At 41.9% G+C, this 17224-nt stretch overlaps 1 protein-coding gene across 1 annotated transcript in view; it reads left to right on the top strand.

The window, feature by feature from the left end:
- The window catches only part of CEP135 (centrosomal protein 135), a 213046-nt gene that overhangs the window by 88454 nt on the left and 107368 nt on the right, over positions 1 to 17224 (top strand). The window contains exons 16-17 of the mRNA XM_053703945.1: positions 7279 to 7433; positions 7614 to 7669. Of these exons, the coding sequence (XP_053559920.1) occupies positions 7279 to 7433; positions 7614 to 7669 (211 nt within the window). The remainder of the gene's footprint in view (positions 1 to 7278; positions 7434 to 7613; positions 7670 to 17224) is intronic.

The raw sequence follows: 17224 nt of genomic DNA, 5'->3' as shown, positions 1-17224 counted from the left end.
AAATATAAATGATGTTTACTATGCATGATATAAAATGTTTGCTGTGTGTAAATGATGTTTAATATGCATGATATAAAATGTTTGCTGTGTGTAAATGATGTTTAATATGCATGATATAAAATGTTTGCTGTGTGTAAATGATGTTTAATATTCATGATATAAAATGTTTGCTGTGTGTAAATGATGTTTAATATGCATGATATAAAGTGTTTGATGTGTGTAAATGATGTTTAATATGCATGATATAAAATGTTTGCTGTGTGTAAATGATGTTTAATATGCATTATTTAAATTGTTTGATGTGTGTAAATTATGTTTAATATGCATGATATAAAATGTTTGCTGTGTGTAAATGATGTTTAATATGCATGATATAAAATGTCTGATGTGTGTAAATGATGTTTAATATGCATGATATAAAATGTTTGCTGTGTGCAAATGATGTTTACTATGCATGATATAAAATGTTTGCTGTGTGTAAATGATGTTTAATATGCATGATATAAAATGTTTGCTGTGTGTAAATGATGTTTACTATGCATGATATAAAATGTTTGAGTATAATGTCCTTTTAACAGCAAATCATGGGTAAACCATTAAAACTAATTACTGTACTTGAATTTGATTATCCTGAAGTATGACTCATTCTAAACTTGGTGTTTGATATGGCCTTTTAATTAGTATGAATTTTTTTTTATAAATATACAATATGTATAATTATAATGCAGTCACTCAAAGAAAGTAAAAAATGTAATAAATGATTACACTCTACATTCTTTTCTCTTGCAAGGTGTATCCAGTCCACGGATTCATCCTTTACTTGTGGGATATTCTCATTCCCTACAGGAAGTGACAAAGAGAGCACACAGCAGAGCTGTCCATATAGCTCCCCCTCTAGCTCCACCCCCCAGTCATTCTCTTTGCCGGCTCTAAGCACTAGGGTCTCTCTGTTTACTATGCATGATATAAAATGTTTGAGTATAATGTCCTTTTAACAGCAAATCATGGGTAAACCATTAAAACTAATTACTGTACTTGAATTTGATTATCCTGAAGTATGACTCATTCTAAACTTGGTGTTTGATATGGCCTTTTAATTAGTATGAATTTTTTTTTATAAATATACAATATGTATAATTATAATGCAGTCACTCAAAGAAAGTAAAAAATGTAATAAATGATTACACTCTACATTCTTTTCTCTTGCAAGGTGTATCCAGTCCACGGATTCATCCTTTACTTGTGGGATATTCTCATTCCCTACAGGAAGTGACAAAGAGAGCACACAGCAGAGCTGTCCATATAGCTCCCCCTCTAGCTCCACCCCCCAGTCATTCTCTTTGCCGGCTCTAAGCACTAGGGTCTCTCTACGGGAGGGTAAAGTGAATGTGGTGTTAGAATTGTAGTTTTATATCTTCAATCAAGAGTTTGTTATTTTTAAATGGTCCCGGTTTGTACTATTTACTCTCTAGCAGAAAAGTGATGAAGAATTCTGCTGAGAGGAAAATTATTTTAGCATGTTGTAACTAAAATCCACTGCTGTTCCCACACAGGACTGAGGAGTACCAGAAAACTTCAGTTGGGGGGAACAGTTTGCAGGCTTGACTGCAATGAGGTATGTTCAGTCATTTATTTCTAGACAAGACTGAGATAATGCTAGAAGACTGACAAGATCCCCATGTGGGGAGGGTAAGCTATGTTCTGAGACTTAGTATAGAATTGAATGCTTACATAACAGGGCTAAAAAGACTGGTTGACACTAATGCAGGGCAATCGATTATTTATTTTAAGAAATACTCGTTGGAGACACTTTTTTAAGCACTTTGGAGTGTTTTTTTGGGGTTATTATCCACATGGCAAAAATTTAGTCACTTAGAAGTGATTTTTGTAGGCCTCGCAACTCTGGAGTGGGAGGGGCCTAATTTCACGCCTCAGACGCGCAGTTAGAATTGAAAGACTGTTCATGCTGCTTCACATGGAGGGTCCAGCTGCTGATTGAGGGCCTAAAAGAAGCTTTATTCCCCCAAAACTGATCCCTAAGGGCAGGTAGGGCCACAGCAGTAAGCTGTGGCAAGGTGCTGTAGTTAATTAACCGGTTGTTGGCTTTAGGCTGCTCCGGTTTGGGCATTAAGGGGTTAATCGTTCTGAAACTTGTGGTGCAATCATATTAAAGCCTTAGGTACTTACTGTGAAAATTTCAAAAGGATTGGTGCATTTTTCACTGTTTTGTAAAATTGTGTGCTCTTTTTATTTCTTAAAGGCACAGTAACGTTTTTTTCAAATTGTGTTTTTTATTTGATTAAAGTGTTTTCCAAGCCTGCTTGTGTATGCTACTAGTCTGTTAAACATGTCTGACACTAAGGAAAATCCTTGTTCAATGTGTTTAGAAGCCATGGTGGAACCCCCTCTCAGAATGTGTCCCAATTGCACTAATATGTCTATACACTTTAAAGATCATATTGTTGCACTTAAAAGTGTGGCCCTAGATGATTCTCAGACTGAAGGTAATGAGGATAGTCCGTCTACCTCTCCCCATGTGTCACAACCAGTTACGCCTGCTCAAGCGATGCCTAGTACCTCTAGTGCGTCTGCCCCTATTACATTGCAACAACTAGCGACAGTCATGGATAATTCCCTTGCGGCCTTTCTATCCAAACTGCCAGTTTTTTCCTGCAAAGCGCGATAGCTCTTTTTAAATAACAGATTATGAGCAGTCTGAAGCTTTGGTAGCCTTATCTGATGTACCCTCACAACACTCTGAAGTGGGGGTGAGGGATTTGATGTCTGAGGGATAAATTTCCGACTCGGGCAGAGTCAGATTCATTAGCATTTAAATTGGAACACCTCCGCGTATTGCTCAGGGAGGTATTAGCCACTCTAGATGATTGTGACCCTATGGTGGTCCCAGAGAAATTGTGTAAAATGGACAAGTACCTAGAGGTCCCTGTATACACTGATGCGTTTCCGATCCTTAACCCTTTAAGGACACAGCTTTCAGTTTGCTCAATTGTTTTATGACGGAAAAATTCCGTCATATGTCCTTAAGAGGTTAAAAGGGTTGCAGATATTGTTACTAGCGAGTGGGATAGACCAGGTGTCCCTTTTGTTCCCCCCCCTATTTTTAAGAAAATGTTCCCCATAACTGACCCCAGACGGGACTCGTGGCAGACGGTCCCTAAGGTAGAGGGGGCTGTTTCTTCACTTGCTAAGCGCACAACCATACCAATTGAAGACAGTTGTGCTTTTAAAGATCCTATGGATAAAAAGTTAGAAGGTTTACTTAAGAAAATTTTTGTTCAACAAGGTTTCCTTCTCCAACCTATTGCCTGCATTATTCCTGTAACTACTGCAGCGGCTTTCTGGTTTGAGGCGCTGGAGGAGTCGCTCCAGACGGAGACCTCATGTGACGAAATTATGGATAGAATTAAGGCTCTAAAGCTGGCTAATTCTTTTATCACAGATGCCGCTTTGCAATTAGCTAAGTTAGCGGCAAAAAATTCAGGTTTCGCCATTATGGCGCGCAGAGCGCTTTGGCTCAAGTCATGGTCGGCCGATGTGTCGTCAAAATCCAAATGATTAAATATCCTTTTCAAAGGAAAGACCCTTTTCGGGCCAGAATTGAAAGAGATTTCAGAAATCACCAGGGGAAGGGCCATGCTCTCCCTCAGGACAAGCCCTTTAGGGCTAAAAACAAAGCTAATTTCCGTTCCTTTCGTAACTTCAGGAGCGGTCCCGCTTCAGCCTCTACAGCTGCAAAGCAAGAGGGTAACGCTTAACAGCCCAAGGCAACCTGGAAGCCTTACCAGGGCTGGAACAAGGGTAAACAGGCCAAAAAGCCTGCAGCTGCTACCAAGACAGCATGAAGGGGTAGCCCCTCATCCGGGACCGGATCTAGTAGGGGGCAGACTCTCTCTCTTCGCTCAGGCCTGGGCAAGAGATGTTCACGATCCCTGGGCATTAGAGATTGTTACCCAGGGATATCTTCTAGAATTCAAGGACTCCCCTCCAAGGGGAAGGTTCCACATTTCTTGTCTGTCTACAGATCAGACAAAGAAAGAGGTGTTCTTACGCTGTGTAGAAAATCTACATACGATGGGAGTGATATACCCAGTTCCAATTGCAGAACAAGGTCTGGGTTTTTACTCAAACCTGTTTGTGGTTCCCAAAAAAGAAGGAACTTTCAGACCAATCCTGGATCTAAAAATTCTAAACAGATTCCTCAGAGTCCCATCATTCAAGATGGAGACCATTCGGACAATCTTACCTATGATCCAGGAAGGTCAATATATGACTACCGTGGATCTAAAGGATGCGTACCTTCATATCCCTATCCACAAAGATCATCAGTTCCTCAGGTTCGCTTTCCTAGACAAGCATTACCAGTTCGTGGCTCTTCCATTCGATTTAGCCACTGCTCCCAGAATTTTCACAAAGGTGCTTGGGTCCCTTCTGGCGGTTCTAAGACCGCGGGGCATAGCAGTGGCGCCTTATTTGGACGACATCTTAATTCAGGCACCGTCCTTTCACAGAGCCAAGGCTCACACGGAGATTGTATTGGGCTTTCTGAGGTCTCACGGGTGGAAGGTGAACATCAAAAATAGTTCTCTGTCCCCACTCACAAGGGTTCCCTTCCTAGGAACACTAATAGATTCAATAGAAATGAAAATATTTCTGAAGGAGGTCAGAAAGTTGAAACTTAACTACTTGCCGAGTTCTTCATTCCATTCCTCGGCCATCTGTAGCTCAGTGCATGGAGGCAATCGGATTAATGGTAGCGGCAATGGACATATAGTCCCTTTCGCTCGGATACATCTCAGACCACTGCAACTATGCATGCTCAATCAGTGGAATGGGGATTATGCAGATTTGTCTCTTCAAATACAGTTGGACCAGGAAACCAGAGTTTCTCTTCTCTGGTGGTTGTCTCAGGATCACCTGTCTCAGGGAATATGTTTCCGCAGACCAGTGTGGATCATTGTAACGACCGACGCGAGTCTTTTAGGCTGGGGTGCAGTCTGGGACTCCCTGAAAGCTCAAGGCTTATGGTCTCGGGAAGAATCTCTTCTCCCGATAAACATTCTGGAACTGAGGGCGATATTCAACGCGCTTCAGGCATGGCCTCAACTAGCTGCGGCCAAATTCATCAGATTTCAGTCGGACAACATAACGACTGTAGCTTACATCAATCATCAGGGGGGAACAAAGAGTTCCCTAGCGATGAAGGAAGTAACCTAAATAATCAGGTGGGCGGAGGACCACTCCTGCCATCTCTCAGCAATTCACATCCCAGGAGTAGACAACTGGGAGGCGGATTTTCTGAGTCGTCAGACTTTTCACCCGGGGGAGTGGGAACTCCACCCTGAGGTATTTGCCCAGTTAACTCAGCTATGGGGCATTCCAGAGTTGGATCTGATGGCGTTCCGTCAGAACACCAAGCTTCCTCTCTACGGGTCCAGGTCCCGGGACCCCAAGGCGGCATTGATAGATGCTCTAGCAGCGCCTTGGTCCTTCAATCTGGCTTATGTTTTCCCACCGTTTCCTCTTCTCCCTCGTCTGATCGCCAGAATCAAGCAGGAGAAGGCTTCGGTGATTTTGATAGCGCCTGCGTGGTCACACAGGACTTGGTATGCAGACCTAGTGGACATGTCATCTGTCCCACCATGGACACTGCCAATGAGGCAGGACCTTCTAATACAGGGTCCGTTCAAGCATCCAAATCTAGTTTCTCTACGTCTGACTGCTTGGAGATTGAACGCTTAATTCTATCAAAGAGTGGTTTCTCTGAATCGGTTATAGATACTCTGATTCAGGCTAGAAAGCCTGTCACCAGGAAAATCTACCATAAGATATGGCGGAAATATCTTTGTTGGTGTGAATCCAAGGGTTACTCATGGAGTAAGATTAGGATTCCCAGGATATTGTCCTTTCTCCAAGACGGATTGGAGAAAGGTTTGTCGGCTAGTTCTTTAAAGGGACAGATATCTGCTCTGTCTATCCTTTTACACAAGCGTCTGGCAGAGGTACCAGACGTTCAAGCGTTTGCACAGGCTTTAGTCAGAATCAAGCCTGTCTATAAACCTGTGGCTCCGCCATGGAGTCTAAATCTAGTTCTTTCAGTTCTTCAAGGGGTTCCGTTTGAACCTTTACTTTCCATAGATATTAAGTTATTATCTTGGAAAGTTGTGTTTTTGGTAGCTATCTCTGCGGCTCGAAGAGTCTCAGAATTATCTGCTTTACAGTGCGATTCACCTTACCTGGTGTTCCATGCAGATAAGGTAGTTTTGCATACTAAACCTGGTTTTCTTCCTAAAGTGGTTTCTAACAAGAATATTAACCAGGAAATTGTTGTTCCTTCTCTGTTTCCCAATCCTTCTTCGAAGAAGGAACGTCTGTTGCACAATCTTGATGTAGTTCCTGCTCTAAAGTTCTATTTGCAAGCAACTAAGGATTTCAGACAAACATCTTCCTTGTTTGTTATCTATTCTGGTAAGAGGAGAGGTCAGAAGGTGACTGCTACCTCTCTTTCCTTTTGGCTGAAAAGCATCATCCGTTTGGCCTATGAGACTGCTGGCCAGCAGCCTCCTGAAAGAATTACTGCTCATTCTACCAGAGCAGTGGCTTCCACATGGACTTTCAAGAATGAGGCTTCTGTTGAACAGATTTGTAAGGCAGCGACTTTGTCTTCACTGCATACGTTTGCCAAATTTTACTAATTCAATACTTTTGCTTCTTCGGAGGCTATTTTTGGGAGAAAGGTTTTGCAAGCAGTGGTGCCTTCTGTTTAAGGTACCTGTCTTGTTCCCTCCCTTCATCCGTGTCCTAAAGCTTTAGTATTGGTATCCCACAAGTAAAGGATGAATCCGTGGACTTGGATACACCTTGCAAGAGAAAACAGAATTTATGCTTACCTGATAAATTACTTTCTCTTGCGGTGTATCCAGTCCACGGCCCGCCCTGGCAATTAAGTCAGGTAAAAAAAATTTGTTTAAACTACAGTCACCACTGCACCCTATGGTTTCTCCTTTTTCTTCCTAACCTTTGGTCGAATGACTGGGGGTGGAGCTAGAGGGGGAGCTATATGGACAGCTCTGCTGTGTGCTCTCTTTGCCACTTCCTGTAGGGAATGAGAATATCTCACAAGTAAAGGATGAATCCGTGGACTGGATACACCGCAAGAGAAAGTAATTTATCAGGTAAGCATAAATTCTGTTTTTGTAGTCATTGTTACTTGCTCAAAGTTTAATCTTCGCTGTTTTTTTTATTTTTATATATCTGCAGATGAATTAACTCGCAAGAACTCTTCACTGGTTGATGAAATGAACATGCTTAGAAACACAATATCTGTATTGGATAAAGAGAAAGATAACCTACAGGAAAATGTAGATGAAAAAACTGAACGTATTGCGTGCTTGGATGATAACCTGTCTAATAAAGTAGGTGGATCTTCCCTCTTTCCCACATAGCACTGTATAACCTTGTTGTGTAAACTGTATGCAATGGATTATTCCATCATATTTTCTGCTGTTGTGTTATATCCATGTTGTACATGCACTGGCATTAGTTTGTCACTTAATGTGGTTCTTAATTTAATTTGATTTTGTTTTTTCTCCCAGGAAAAAACTATTAGCAGTTTAAGGCTTACACTTTCAGACCTGGAGTCTACTATTGAGTGAGTAATCATTGATTACCGTTTCATCACTGCTTGTTCTGGTATCTTTGTTTTAAGTGTGAAGCATTATGTGTATATATGTGTGTGTGTGTGTGTATGTATATATATATATATATATATATATATATATATATATATATATATATATATATATATATATACTGTATGTGTGTGTGTGTATATATATATATATATATATATATATATATATATATATATATATATATATATATATATATATATATATATATATATATATATGTGTGTGTGTGTACTTTACACATGTAGTTACATATGAATGTGCATATGCACACCCTTAGAGACATTGAAGCATTAAAGTAAAAAATATATATTTCATGCAAATGAGAGCAAAAATTTAAACAGACTTTTTTATTTTTTTTTGGTTCTTCAAAAGTATAAATTGTATTGCAGAAGCAAAAATTAGAAAAGTATCAATTGTATGTAACATCATTTAAAAGAAAGCGTAATGTATCACTGACATATAAATTGACATATTCAGAAATGCCTGTGAAATCCAAGGAATTTATATTTAACCTTTCCCACAAGTCACGGTTATTAGTGGCATATTGTAATGGTCAGACTTCTAAATACTTTCTCAGAAAAGAGTTCAGCTTGTCCTTTGTCTCTTGTGGAGTGGACATATGCCATGATACCTTTGAAATTGAAGGCATCTAAAAACATTTTACTTTCTATGGTGGTGAGAGTCCACAAAATCCTTATTCTTGGGAAGTACAAGACCTGGCCAACAGGAGTGATCAAAGACACACCATACCAGAGTTTTCAGATATCCCTCCCACTTCCCCCTAGTTCTTTGCCTTGTCAAGAAGAAGGCATGGCTTGAGGTTAAGGTTTCTTGAAGAATTTCAGGGATATTAATCCCAGTTTTTCCTTCAATGGTTAGTATCTGGAAGAGAGGGATTCAGGAGACTACTGGCTGTACAATTAAAATGTTATCTCTAGAGTTGTGGTCACAAGCCTGGATATTGCTGTGATAGTTCCTTTAGCCTGCTCCTGGGCTGTGTAGATGTACTTCCTCAGTATATCCTCTGCTTTTAGTTACAGCACTGGATGGGTTCTCTACTTTTTCCTCAAGATTCCATATCTGGGCTAGATCAGTGGAGTGGGCATTTGCTGGGTAAGAACCTTTTTTAGCCCCCAGACTATCAGTAAGGTACACAGGTTAGTGTATATCATAGCCAATTTTAGCAGCTCAGTATGACAGCAGGCTGCAGCACTAAGCTTCTTAACTTGCCTCAATTATATTATGACAATATACTTGTCAGTATATTTATGAAAATGTTAGCAGTATTCTCCAAACAATGTGTGAGTATATGGCAATTGCTGGTTTGATTTCAGGGCTGCATTTTCATCCTGAAATACTTCAGGGTCCCCCTTTAACCTGCTCCAGAGGCAAGAATTAATCAAATCTATTTGTATGGCATATCTATGTAAGATATCATTGCCAATGTATATTTGATTATGGGGAGTATTTAAAACTAAAAACAGGTGCTTCACTGACTTATTACCTATAGAGATAGATAATAAGCACTTAGCTGTGATGTTATAGCTTTCAGACCTGTCATCCAGGCCGTTGACACAGTGGTCTTGGGGAGAAAGATATTTAATCACTTTAGGTTCAGCTATTTGCGCTAATAAACCTTCGCTTATATAGCTAGCTTCCTGTTTTAAGTTTATCTTAGTATACTTGGTTTTACCAAGGTCATGTACTTGTATAGGGATAAATAGATCCTCTTTAACTCTCTCAATCCCTGTGAGGTATTGAGCGTGGCCTCCCCCCTTAGGGATTTTATGATCCCCCTTGTGGAGTGATATGGTTAATACATCGCCATCTAGGGAAATATTCGCTATCTTTCCAGGCGATATTTTAAAAGTATTACCTTCAGAGCCACTAAAAGGAGTCTGCTCATCTATTTGTAGAATAGTTATCTCAGGTATAGAGTTATTCCTGAAATGAATCTCCACAGCATCTGGTTTCTCTTCCACCACGTGACAGCTATGTCAGGCGCGAGATATACCAGATTTTTCATAATTGATAGGTCTCTTAACTTGTGACCAAATTACATTATTTATGCAATCAATTATGGTGCTTAATCGCTTCAGGAGATCACTACCAATAATTAAACGATCGGTTGGCAGATCCACTATAATGACAGGGTGTCTTATGACCCTGTTCCCCAATTTTTTTTTTAACCAGGCAGTACCGTAGACTTTTAGGGAGTCACCCCCAACACCTATTAGAGAATCGTCAAATTCTTTTATTTTAGGTTTGTGGGGTGTTAGCTCATTTAGCTGTGTGTAGTACCTGTGGGATAAGATAGTTGCCTGTGACCCAGTGTCAATTAATCCCCTGATAGGGTTGGAGACTGAATCTTGCAACTCAACTAATACATAATATCTTCCTGCAGTTTCTACCATTTCACACATAAAGTTGGCGTTATCATACATTTGTGGGCTTCGCCACGTGTTACCTGAATTCGCCGTGTCATTCGATACAGAGGAAACTTCATACCTACCTGTTTCCCCTATGACAGGTTCGGCTGGATTCTTGTGTACTGCATCTGTGGAGATAAGGTTAAGAGAGTGCTGCAAAGGAAGAGATTTGTTAACTTTTCCCGGATAAGGTTGCTTGTCACCACAGTTAAATTGTCCGTTTTCGGTCTGTGGGGAGAGAACATGATTAGTATCATTGATATTTATTACTACATTTTGTATATCTCTCCCTTCCCCTTCAGGTGATACTGTAGTATTTATGACTGTGCCTGTGGTCCACTGCTGACCACTGGCTGTACCCCTAAAAAATGTATTGTTCGGTTGCTGAGCCGTAGATTTTTGACTCATATTAGCGATTTGTTCGCTCAACCGATTTAACTGGGTAAACAGCATATCTACCTGATTGTACAAGTTACCTCTACCCCTGGGTCTATCTCCTGGTGCCCCATAATAATGATTCCTGGACCATTGGGTTCCCTCAGAATCAGGGCCGCTATTTCTATTCTGGCGTGGTTGCCCCTGGGGTTCAGCTTGTTCAGAATTAGTACTTTGGGGAGCATTATATACCTGGGGTGTCTGGTTACCCTGAGAATATCTTCGCTGTCTATTGTATCTACCCTTGCGCGGATACCAATTATTTGGTGAGTATTCTCTTTGTGAGTAATTATTCACCTGATTATGTCCCCCACTTTGGTTATAGTCTCCCTGCGCCTCAACCTGTGTAGGGGGAGGGGCAGAATTAAACCTCTGTGGAGATGGTCTGTTTTGACTGGCCACCTCCGCATAAGTTTTCTTTTTAGACTCCAAATTGAGGGGGTTAGGTGACACCCTAGTTTCTGCTACAATTTTGGGTTTTGACTCCTTTTTCACCCCCTGTTTACTGGATTGCTGAATAGAGTATAATTTTGTACTCTCTTTGATCAGCCATTCCAACGAGCAGTCCTCATCAAAATCTCTAGCTAAGTTAATTTTGATGGGTGTAGGCAGTGCTTCAAAAAATAAATTTACAAATTCTGAGCCATCAAATTTGGGATTATCTTCAGCCATACTGTACGCATTTTTCAATACAGAAAGGAATTTGATTGGACTCTGATTCGCACGACACTTTAAACCATATACCGCTATTTTCTCTTGTTAAGTGTGTTCAGTCCACGAGTCATCCATTACTTATGGGATATATTCTCCTTCCCAACAGGAAGTTGCAAGAGGATCACCCAAGCAGAGCTGCTATATAGCTCCTCCCCTCACATGTCATATCCAGTCATTCTCTTGCAACCCTCAACAAAGAAGGAGGTCGCGAGAGGAGCTGGAGTTTTTACTTAACTATTAACTATTCTTCAATCAAAAGTTTGTTATTTTAAATGGCACCGGAGTGTGCTGTTTTTCTATCTCAGGCAGTATTTGGAAGAAGAAACTGCCTGCGTTTTTTATCTATGATCTTAGCAGGCGTAACTAAGATCCACTGGCTGTTCTCGACATTCTGAGGAGTGGGGTAACTTCAGACTGGGAATAGCATGCGGGGTCCTCCGCAAATGAGGTATGTGCGGTACTTTATTTTCTGGGAATGGAATTGACTAAGAAAATACTGCTGTTACCGTATGATGTAAGTACAGCCTTAAATGCAGTAGTAGCAACTGGTATCAGGCTGATAAATGTATGCGCAGTCAAGTTATATTCTAGGGACTAGAATTTGACTGAGAAAATACTGTTAACACTGAAATAATACTTAAGCCTTCTCTGCAGTGGTAGCGACTGGTAGCAGGCTTAGTGATAGCTTTGCATGACATTGAAAAATGTTGTTTTTTTAATAAAACGTTTACTGGCATGTTGTTCGTTTTTTGTGAGGTACTTTGGTGATAAATCGCTTTGGGCATGATTTTTTCCACATGGCTAACATATTTTTCTGCATGGAAACCGTTATATCAGGGCTCCCACTGTTGTGATTGGAGTGGGAGGGCCCTTGTCTTAGCGCCTTGTTGCGCAGTTAAAATTATTGCACAGTCTTTCTGCTTCTTCCTCCTTGATCCAGGACGTCTCTAGAGAGCTCAGGGGTCTGCAAATTTCATTTGTGAGGGAGGTAATCAGTCACAGCAGATCTGTGACAGTGTGCTGACTCTGATTAAAAGCGTTAAATCTTAATTGATATCTGTTTTATCCGTTTTGGGTATCGAGGGGTTAATCATCCTTTTGCTAATGGGTGCAATCCTCTGCTAATAGTACACTTCTTGTTAAGAATTGTTTAATTATATCTGTATTTTTGAAGCGCTGCAGCGTTTTTTATATTGCTTGTAAAACTTATTGAAAGTGATTTCCAAGCTTGTTAGTTTCATTGCTAAGTCTGTTTTAAACATGTCTGATTCAGAGGAAACTGTTTGTTCATCATGTTCAAAAGCCAATGTGGAGCCCAATATAACGATGTGTACCAATTGTATTGATATTGCTTTGAATAAAAGTCAATCTGTACCGATAAAGAAGCTATCACCAGACAACGAGGGGGAAGTTATGCCGCCTAACTCTCCTCACGTGTCAGTACCTGCGTCTCCCGCTCGGGAGATGCGTAGGATTGAGACACCTAGTACATCTAGGCCCTTACAAATCACTTTACATGATATGGCTAATGTTATGAAAGAAGTATTATATAATATGCCCGAATTAAGGGGCAAACGCGATAGCTCTGGGTTAAGGACAGAACGCGCTGATGACACGAGAGCCATGTCTGATACTGCGTCACAACTTGCAGAACATGAGGACGGTGAGCTTCATTCTGTCGGTGACGGTTCTGATTCGGGGAGACCGGATTCAGAAATTTCAAATTTTAAATTTAAGCTTGAGAACCTCCGTGTGTTACTAGGGGAGGTATTAGCGGCTCTGAATGATTGCGACACGGTGTCAATTCCAGAGAAATTGTGTAGGTTGGATAGATACTATGCGGTACCGGTGTGTACTGACGTTTTTCCTATACCAAAAAGACTTACAGAAATTATCAGTAAGGAGTGGGATAGACCCGGTGTGCCTTTTTCCCCTCCCCCGATATTTAGAAAAATGTTCCCTATAGACGCCACCACACGAGACTTATGGCAGACGGTCCCTAAGGTGGAGGGAGCAGTTTCTACGTTAGCCAAGCATACCACTATCCCGGTGGAGGATAGCTGTGCTTTCTCAGATCCAATGGATAAAAAATTAGAGGGTTATCTTAAGAAAATGTTTGTTCAACAGGGTTTTATATTGCAGCCTCTTGCATGCATTGCGCCTGTCACGGCTGCAGCGGCATTCTGGTTTGAGTCTCTGGAAGAGGCGATTCGCACAGAGCCGTTGGATGAGGCCTTGAGCAAAGTTAGAACCCTTAAGCAAGCTAATGCGTTTGTTTCAGATGCCGTAGTACATCAAACCAAACTTACGGCTAAAAATTCTGGATTCACCATACAGGTGCGCAGAGCGCTCTGGCTTAAATCCTGGTCAGCGGATGTAACTTCCAAGTCTAAACTACTTAACATTCCTTTCAAAGGGCAGACCTTATTCGGGCCCGGCTTGAAGGAAATTATTGCTGACATTACGGGAGGTAAGGGCCACGCCCTTCCTCAGGACAGGGCCAAACCAAAGGCCAAACAGTCTAATTTTCGTGCCTTTCTTAACTTCAAGGCAGGAGCAGCATCGACTTCCTCCGCTCCAAAACAGGAAGGAACTACTGCTCGTTACAGACAAGGTTGGAAAGGCAACCAGTCATGGAACAAGGGCAAGCAGGCCAGAAAGCCTACTCCCGCCCCTAAGACAGCATAAAGTCAGGGCCCCCTATCCAGAGACGGATTTAGTGGGGGGCAGACTTTCTCTCTTTGCCCAGGCTTGGGCAAGAGATGTGCAGGATCCCTGGACGTTAAAGATTATATCTCAGGGATACCTTCTGGATTTCAAATCCTCTCCTCCACAAGGGAGGTTCCATCTTTCGAGGTTATCGACAAACCTAGTAAAGAGAGAGGCATTTCTACAATGTGTACAAGACCTCTTAATCATGGGGGTGATCCACTCAGTTCCGCGATCGGAACAGGGACAAGGATTTTACTCAAATCTATTTGTGGTTCCCAAAAAAGAGGGAACCTTCAGACCAATCTTGGACTTAAAGATCTTAAACAAATTCCTAAGGGTACCATCGTTCAAGATGGAAACCATTAGAACCATCCTACCCATGATCCAAGAGGGTCAATATATGACCACGGTGGACTTAAAGGATGCTTACCTTCATATACCGATTCACAAAGATCATTATCGGTACCTGAGGTTTGCCTTTCTAGACAGGCATTACCAGTTTGTGGCTCTTCCCTTCGGGTTAGCCACGGCCCCAAGAATTTTTACGAAGGTTCTGGGCTCACTTCTGGCGGTACTAAGACCACGAGGCATAGCGGGGGCTCCGTACCTAGACGACATTCTGATACAAGCGTCAAGTTTTCAGAATGCAAAGTCTCATACAGAGATAGTTCTAGCATTTCTGAGGTCACATGGGTGGAAAGTGAACGTGGAAAAGAGTTCTCTGTTACCACTCACACGGGTTCCTTTTCTAGGGACTCTTATAGATTCTGTAGAGATGAAGATTTACCTGACGGAGTCCAGGTTATCAAAGATTCTCAATGCTTGCCGTGTCCTTCATTCCATTCCAAGCCCATCGGTAGCTCAGTGCATGGAGGTAATCGGCTTAATGGTAGCGGCAATGGACATAGTGCCATTTGCGCGCCTGCATCTCAGACCGCTGCAACTATGCATGCTCAGTCAATGGAATGGGGATTACTCAGATCTGTCCCCTTTGCTAAATCTGGACCAGGAGACCAGAGATTCGCTTCTCTGGTGGTTGTCACCGGTTCATCTGTCCAAAGGAATGACCTTTCGCAGGCCAGATTGGACGATTGTAACAACGGATTCCAGCCTTCTAGGCTGGGGAGCAGTCTGGAATTCCCTGAAGGCTCAGGGATCGTGGACTCAGGAGGAGAAACTCCTCCCAATAAACATTCTAGAATTAAGAGCAATATTCAATGCTCTTCTGGCTTGGCCTCAGTTAGCAAAGCTGAAGTTCATCAGATTTAAGTCGGACAATATCACGACTGTGGCTTACATCAATCATCAAGGGGGAACCAGGAGTTCCCTAGCGATGTTGGAAGTCTCGAAGATAATTCGCTGGGCAGAGTCTCACTCTTGCCACCTGTCAGCGATTCACATCCCAGGCATAGAGAACTGGGAGGCAGATTTCCTAAGTCGCCAGACTTTTCATCCGGGAGAGTGGGAACTTCACCCGGAGGTATTTGCTCAACTGATTTGTCGTTGGGGCAAACCGGATCTGGATCTCATGGCATCTCGCCAGAACACGAAGCTTCCTTGTTACGGATCCAGGTCCAGGGACCCGGGAGCGGTGCTGGTAGATGCATTAGCAGCCCCTTGGGTTTTCAACATAGCTTATGTGTTTCCGCCATTTCCGTTGCTACCTCGGCTGATTGCCAGGATCAAACAGGAGAGGGCATCGGTAATTCTGATAGCGCCTGCGTGGCCACGCAGGACCTGGTATGCAGACCTAGTGGACATGTCGTCCTGTCCACCATGGTCTCTTCCTCTGAGGCAGGACCTTCTAATTCAGGGTCCTTTCAACCATCCAAACCTAATTTCTCTGAGGCTGACTGCCTGGAAATTGAACGCTTGATTCTATCAAAGCGTGGGTTTTCGGATTCGGTTATTGATACATTAATACAGGCTCGGAAACCTGTGACAAGAAAAATTTACCATAAGATATGGCGTAAATATTTATATTGGTGCGAATCCAAGAGTTACTCATGGAGTAAGGTTAGGATTCTAGGATATTAGCTTTTCTACAAGAGGGTTTAGAAAAGGGTTTATCCGCTAGTTCGCTAAAGGGACAGATTTCAGCTCTGTCTATTCTTTTACACAAACGTCTGGCGGAGCATCCAGACGTCCAGGCCTTTTGTCAGGCTTTGGCTAGAATTAAGCCTGTGTTTTAAAGCTGTTGCTCCTCCGTGGAGCTTAAACTTGGTTCTTAAAGTTCTTCAGGGTGTTCCGTTTGAACCCCTTCATTCCATTGATATTAAGCTTTTATCTTGGAAAGTTTTGTTTTTGATGGCTATTTCCTCGGCTCGAAGAGTATCTGAGTTATCTGCCTTACATTGTGATTCTCCTTATCTGATCTTTCATTCAGATAAGGTAGTTCTGCGTACTAAACCTGGGTTTTTACCTAAGGTTGTTTCTAACAGGAATATCAATCAAGAGATTGTTGTTCCATCATTATGTCCTAATCCTTCTTCAAAGAAGGAACGTCTTTTGCATAATCTAGACGTGGTCCGTGCTCTGAAGTTCTACTTACAGGCAACTAAAGATTTTAGACAAACTTCTTCTCTGTTTGTCGTTTACTCTGGACAGAGGAGAGGTCAAAGGGCTTCGGCTACCTCTCTCTCTTTTTGGCTTCGTAGCATAATACGTTTAGCCTATGAGACTGCTGGACAGCAGCCTCCTGAAATAATTACAGCTCATTCAACTAGAGCTGTGGCTTCCACCTGGGCCTTTAAGAATGAGGCCTCTGTTGAACAGATTTGCAAGGCTGCAACTTGGTCTTCACTTCATACTTTTTCCAAATTTTCCAAATTTGACACTTTCGCTTCTTCGGAGGCTGGTTTTGGGAGAAAGGTTCTACAGGCAGTGGTTCCTTCTGTTTAATGCTCCTGCCTTGTCCCTCCCATCATCCGTGTACCTAGCTTTGGTATTGGTATCCCATAAGTAATGGATGACCCGTGGACTGAACACACTTAACAAGAGAAAACATAATTTATGCTTACCTGATAAATTTATTTCTCTTGTAGTGTGTTCAGTCCACGGCCCGCCCTGTCTTTTTTTAAGGCAGGTTCTAAATTTTAAAATTATAACTCCAGTCACCACTGCACCTTATAGTTTCTCCTTTCTCGTCTTGTTTCGGTCGAATGACTGGATATGACATGTGAGGGGAGGAGCTATATAGCAGCTCTGCTTGGGTGATCCCCT

Source organism: Bombina bombina, chromosome 2 (assembly GCF_027579735.1).
Source record: "Bombina bombina isolate aBomBom1 chromosome 2, aBomBom1.pri, whole genome shotgun sequence".
NCBI classification, from domain to species: domain Eukaryota; kingdom Metazoa; phylum Chordata; class Amphibia; order Anura; family Bombinatoridae; genus Bombina; species Bombina bombina.
This window is presented reverse-complemented; position numbering and strand designations above follow the sequence as displayed.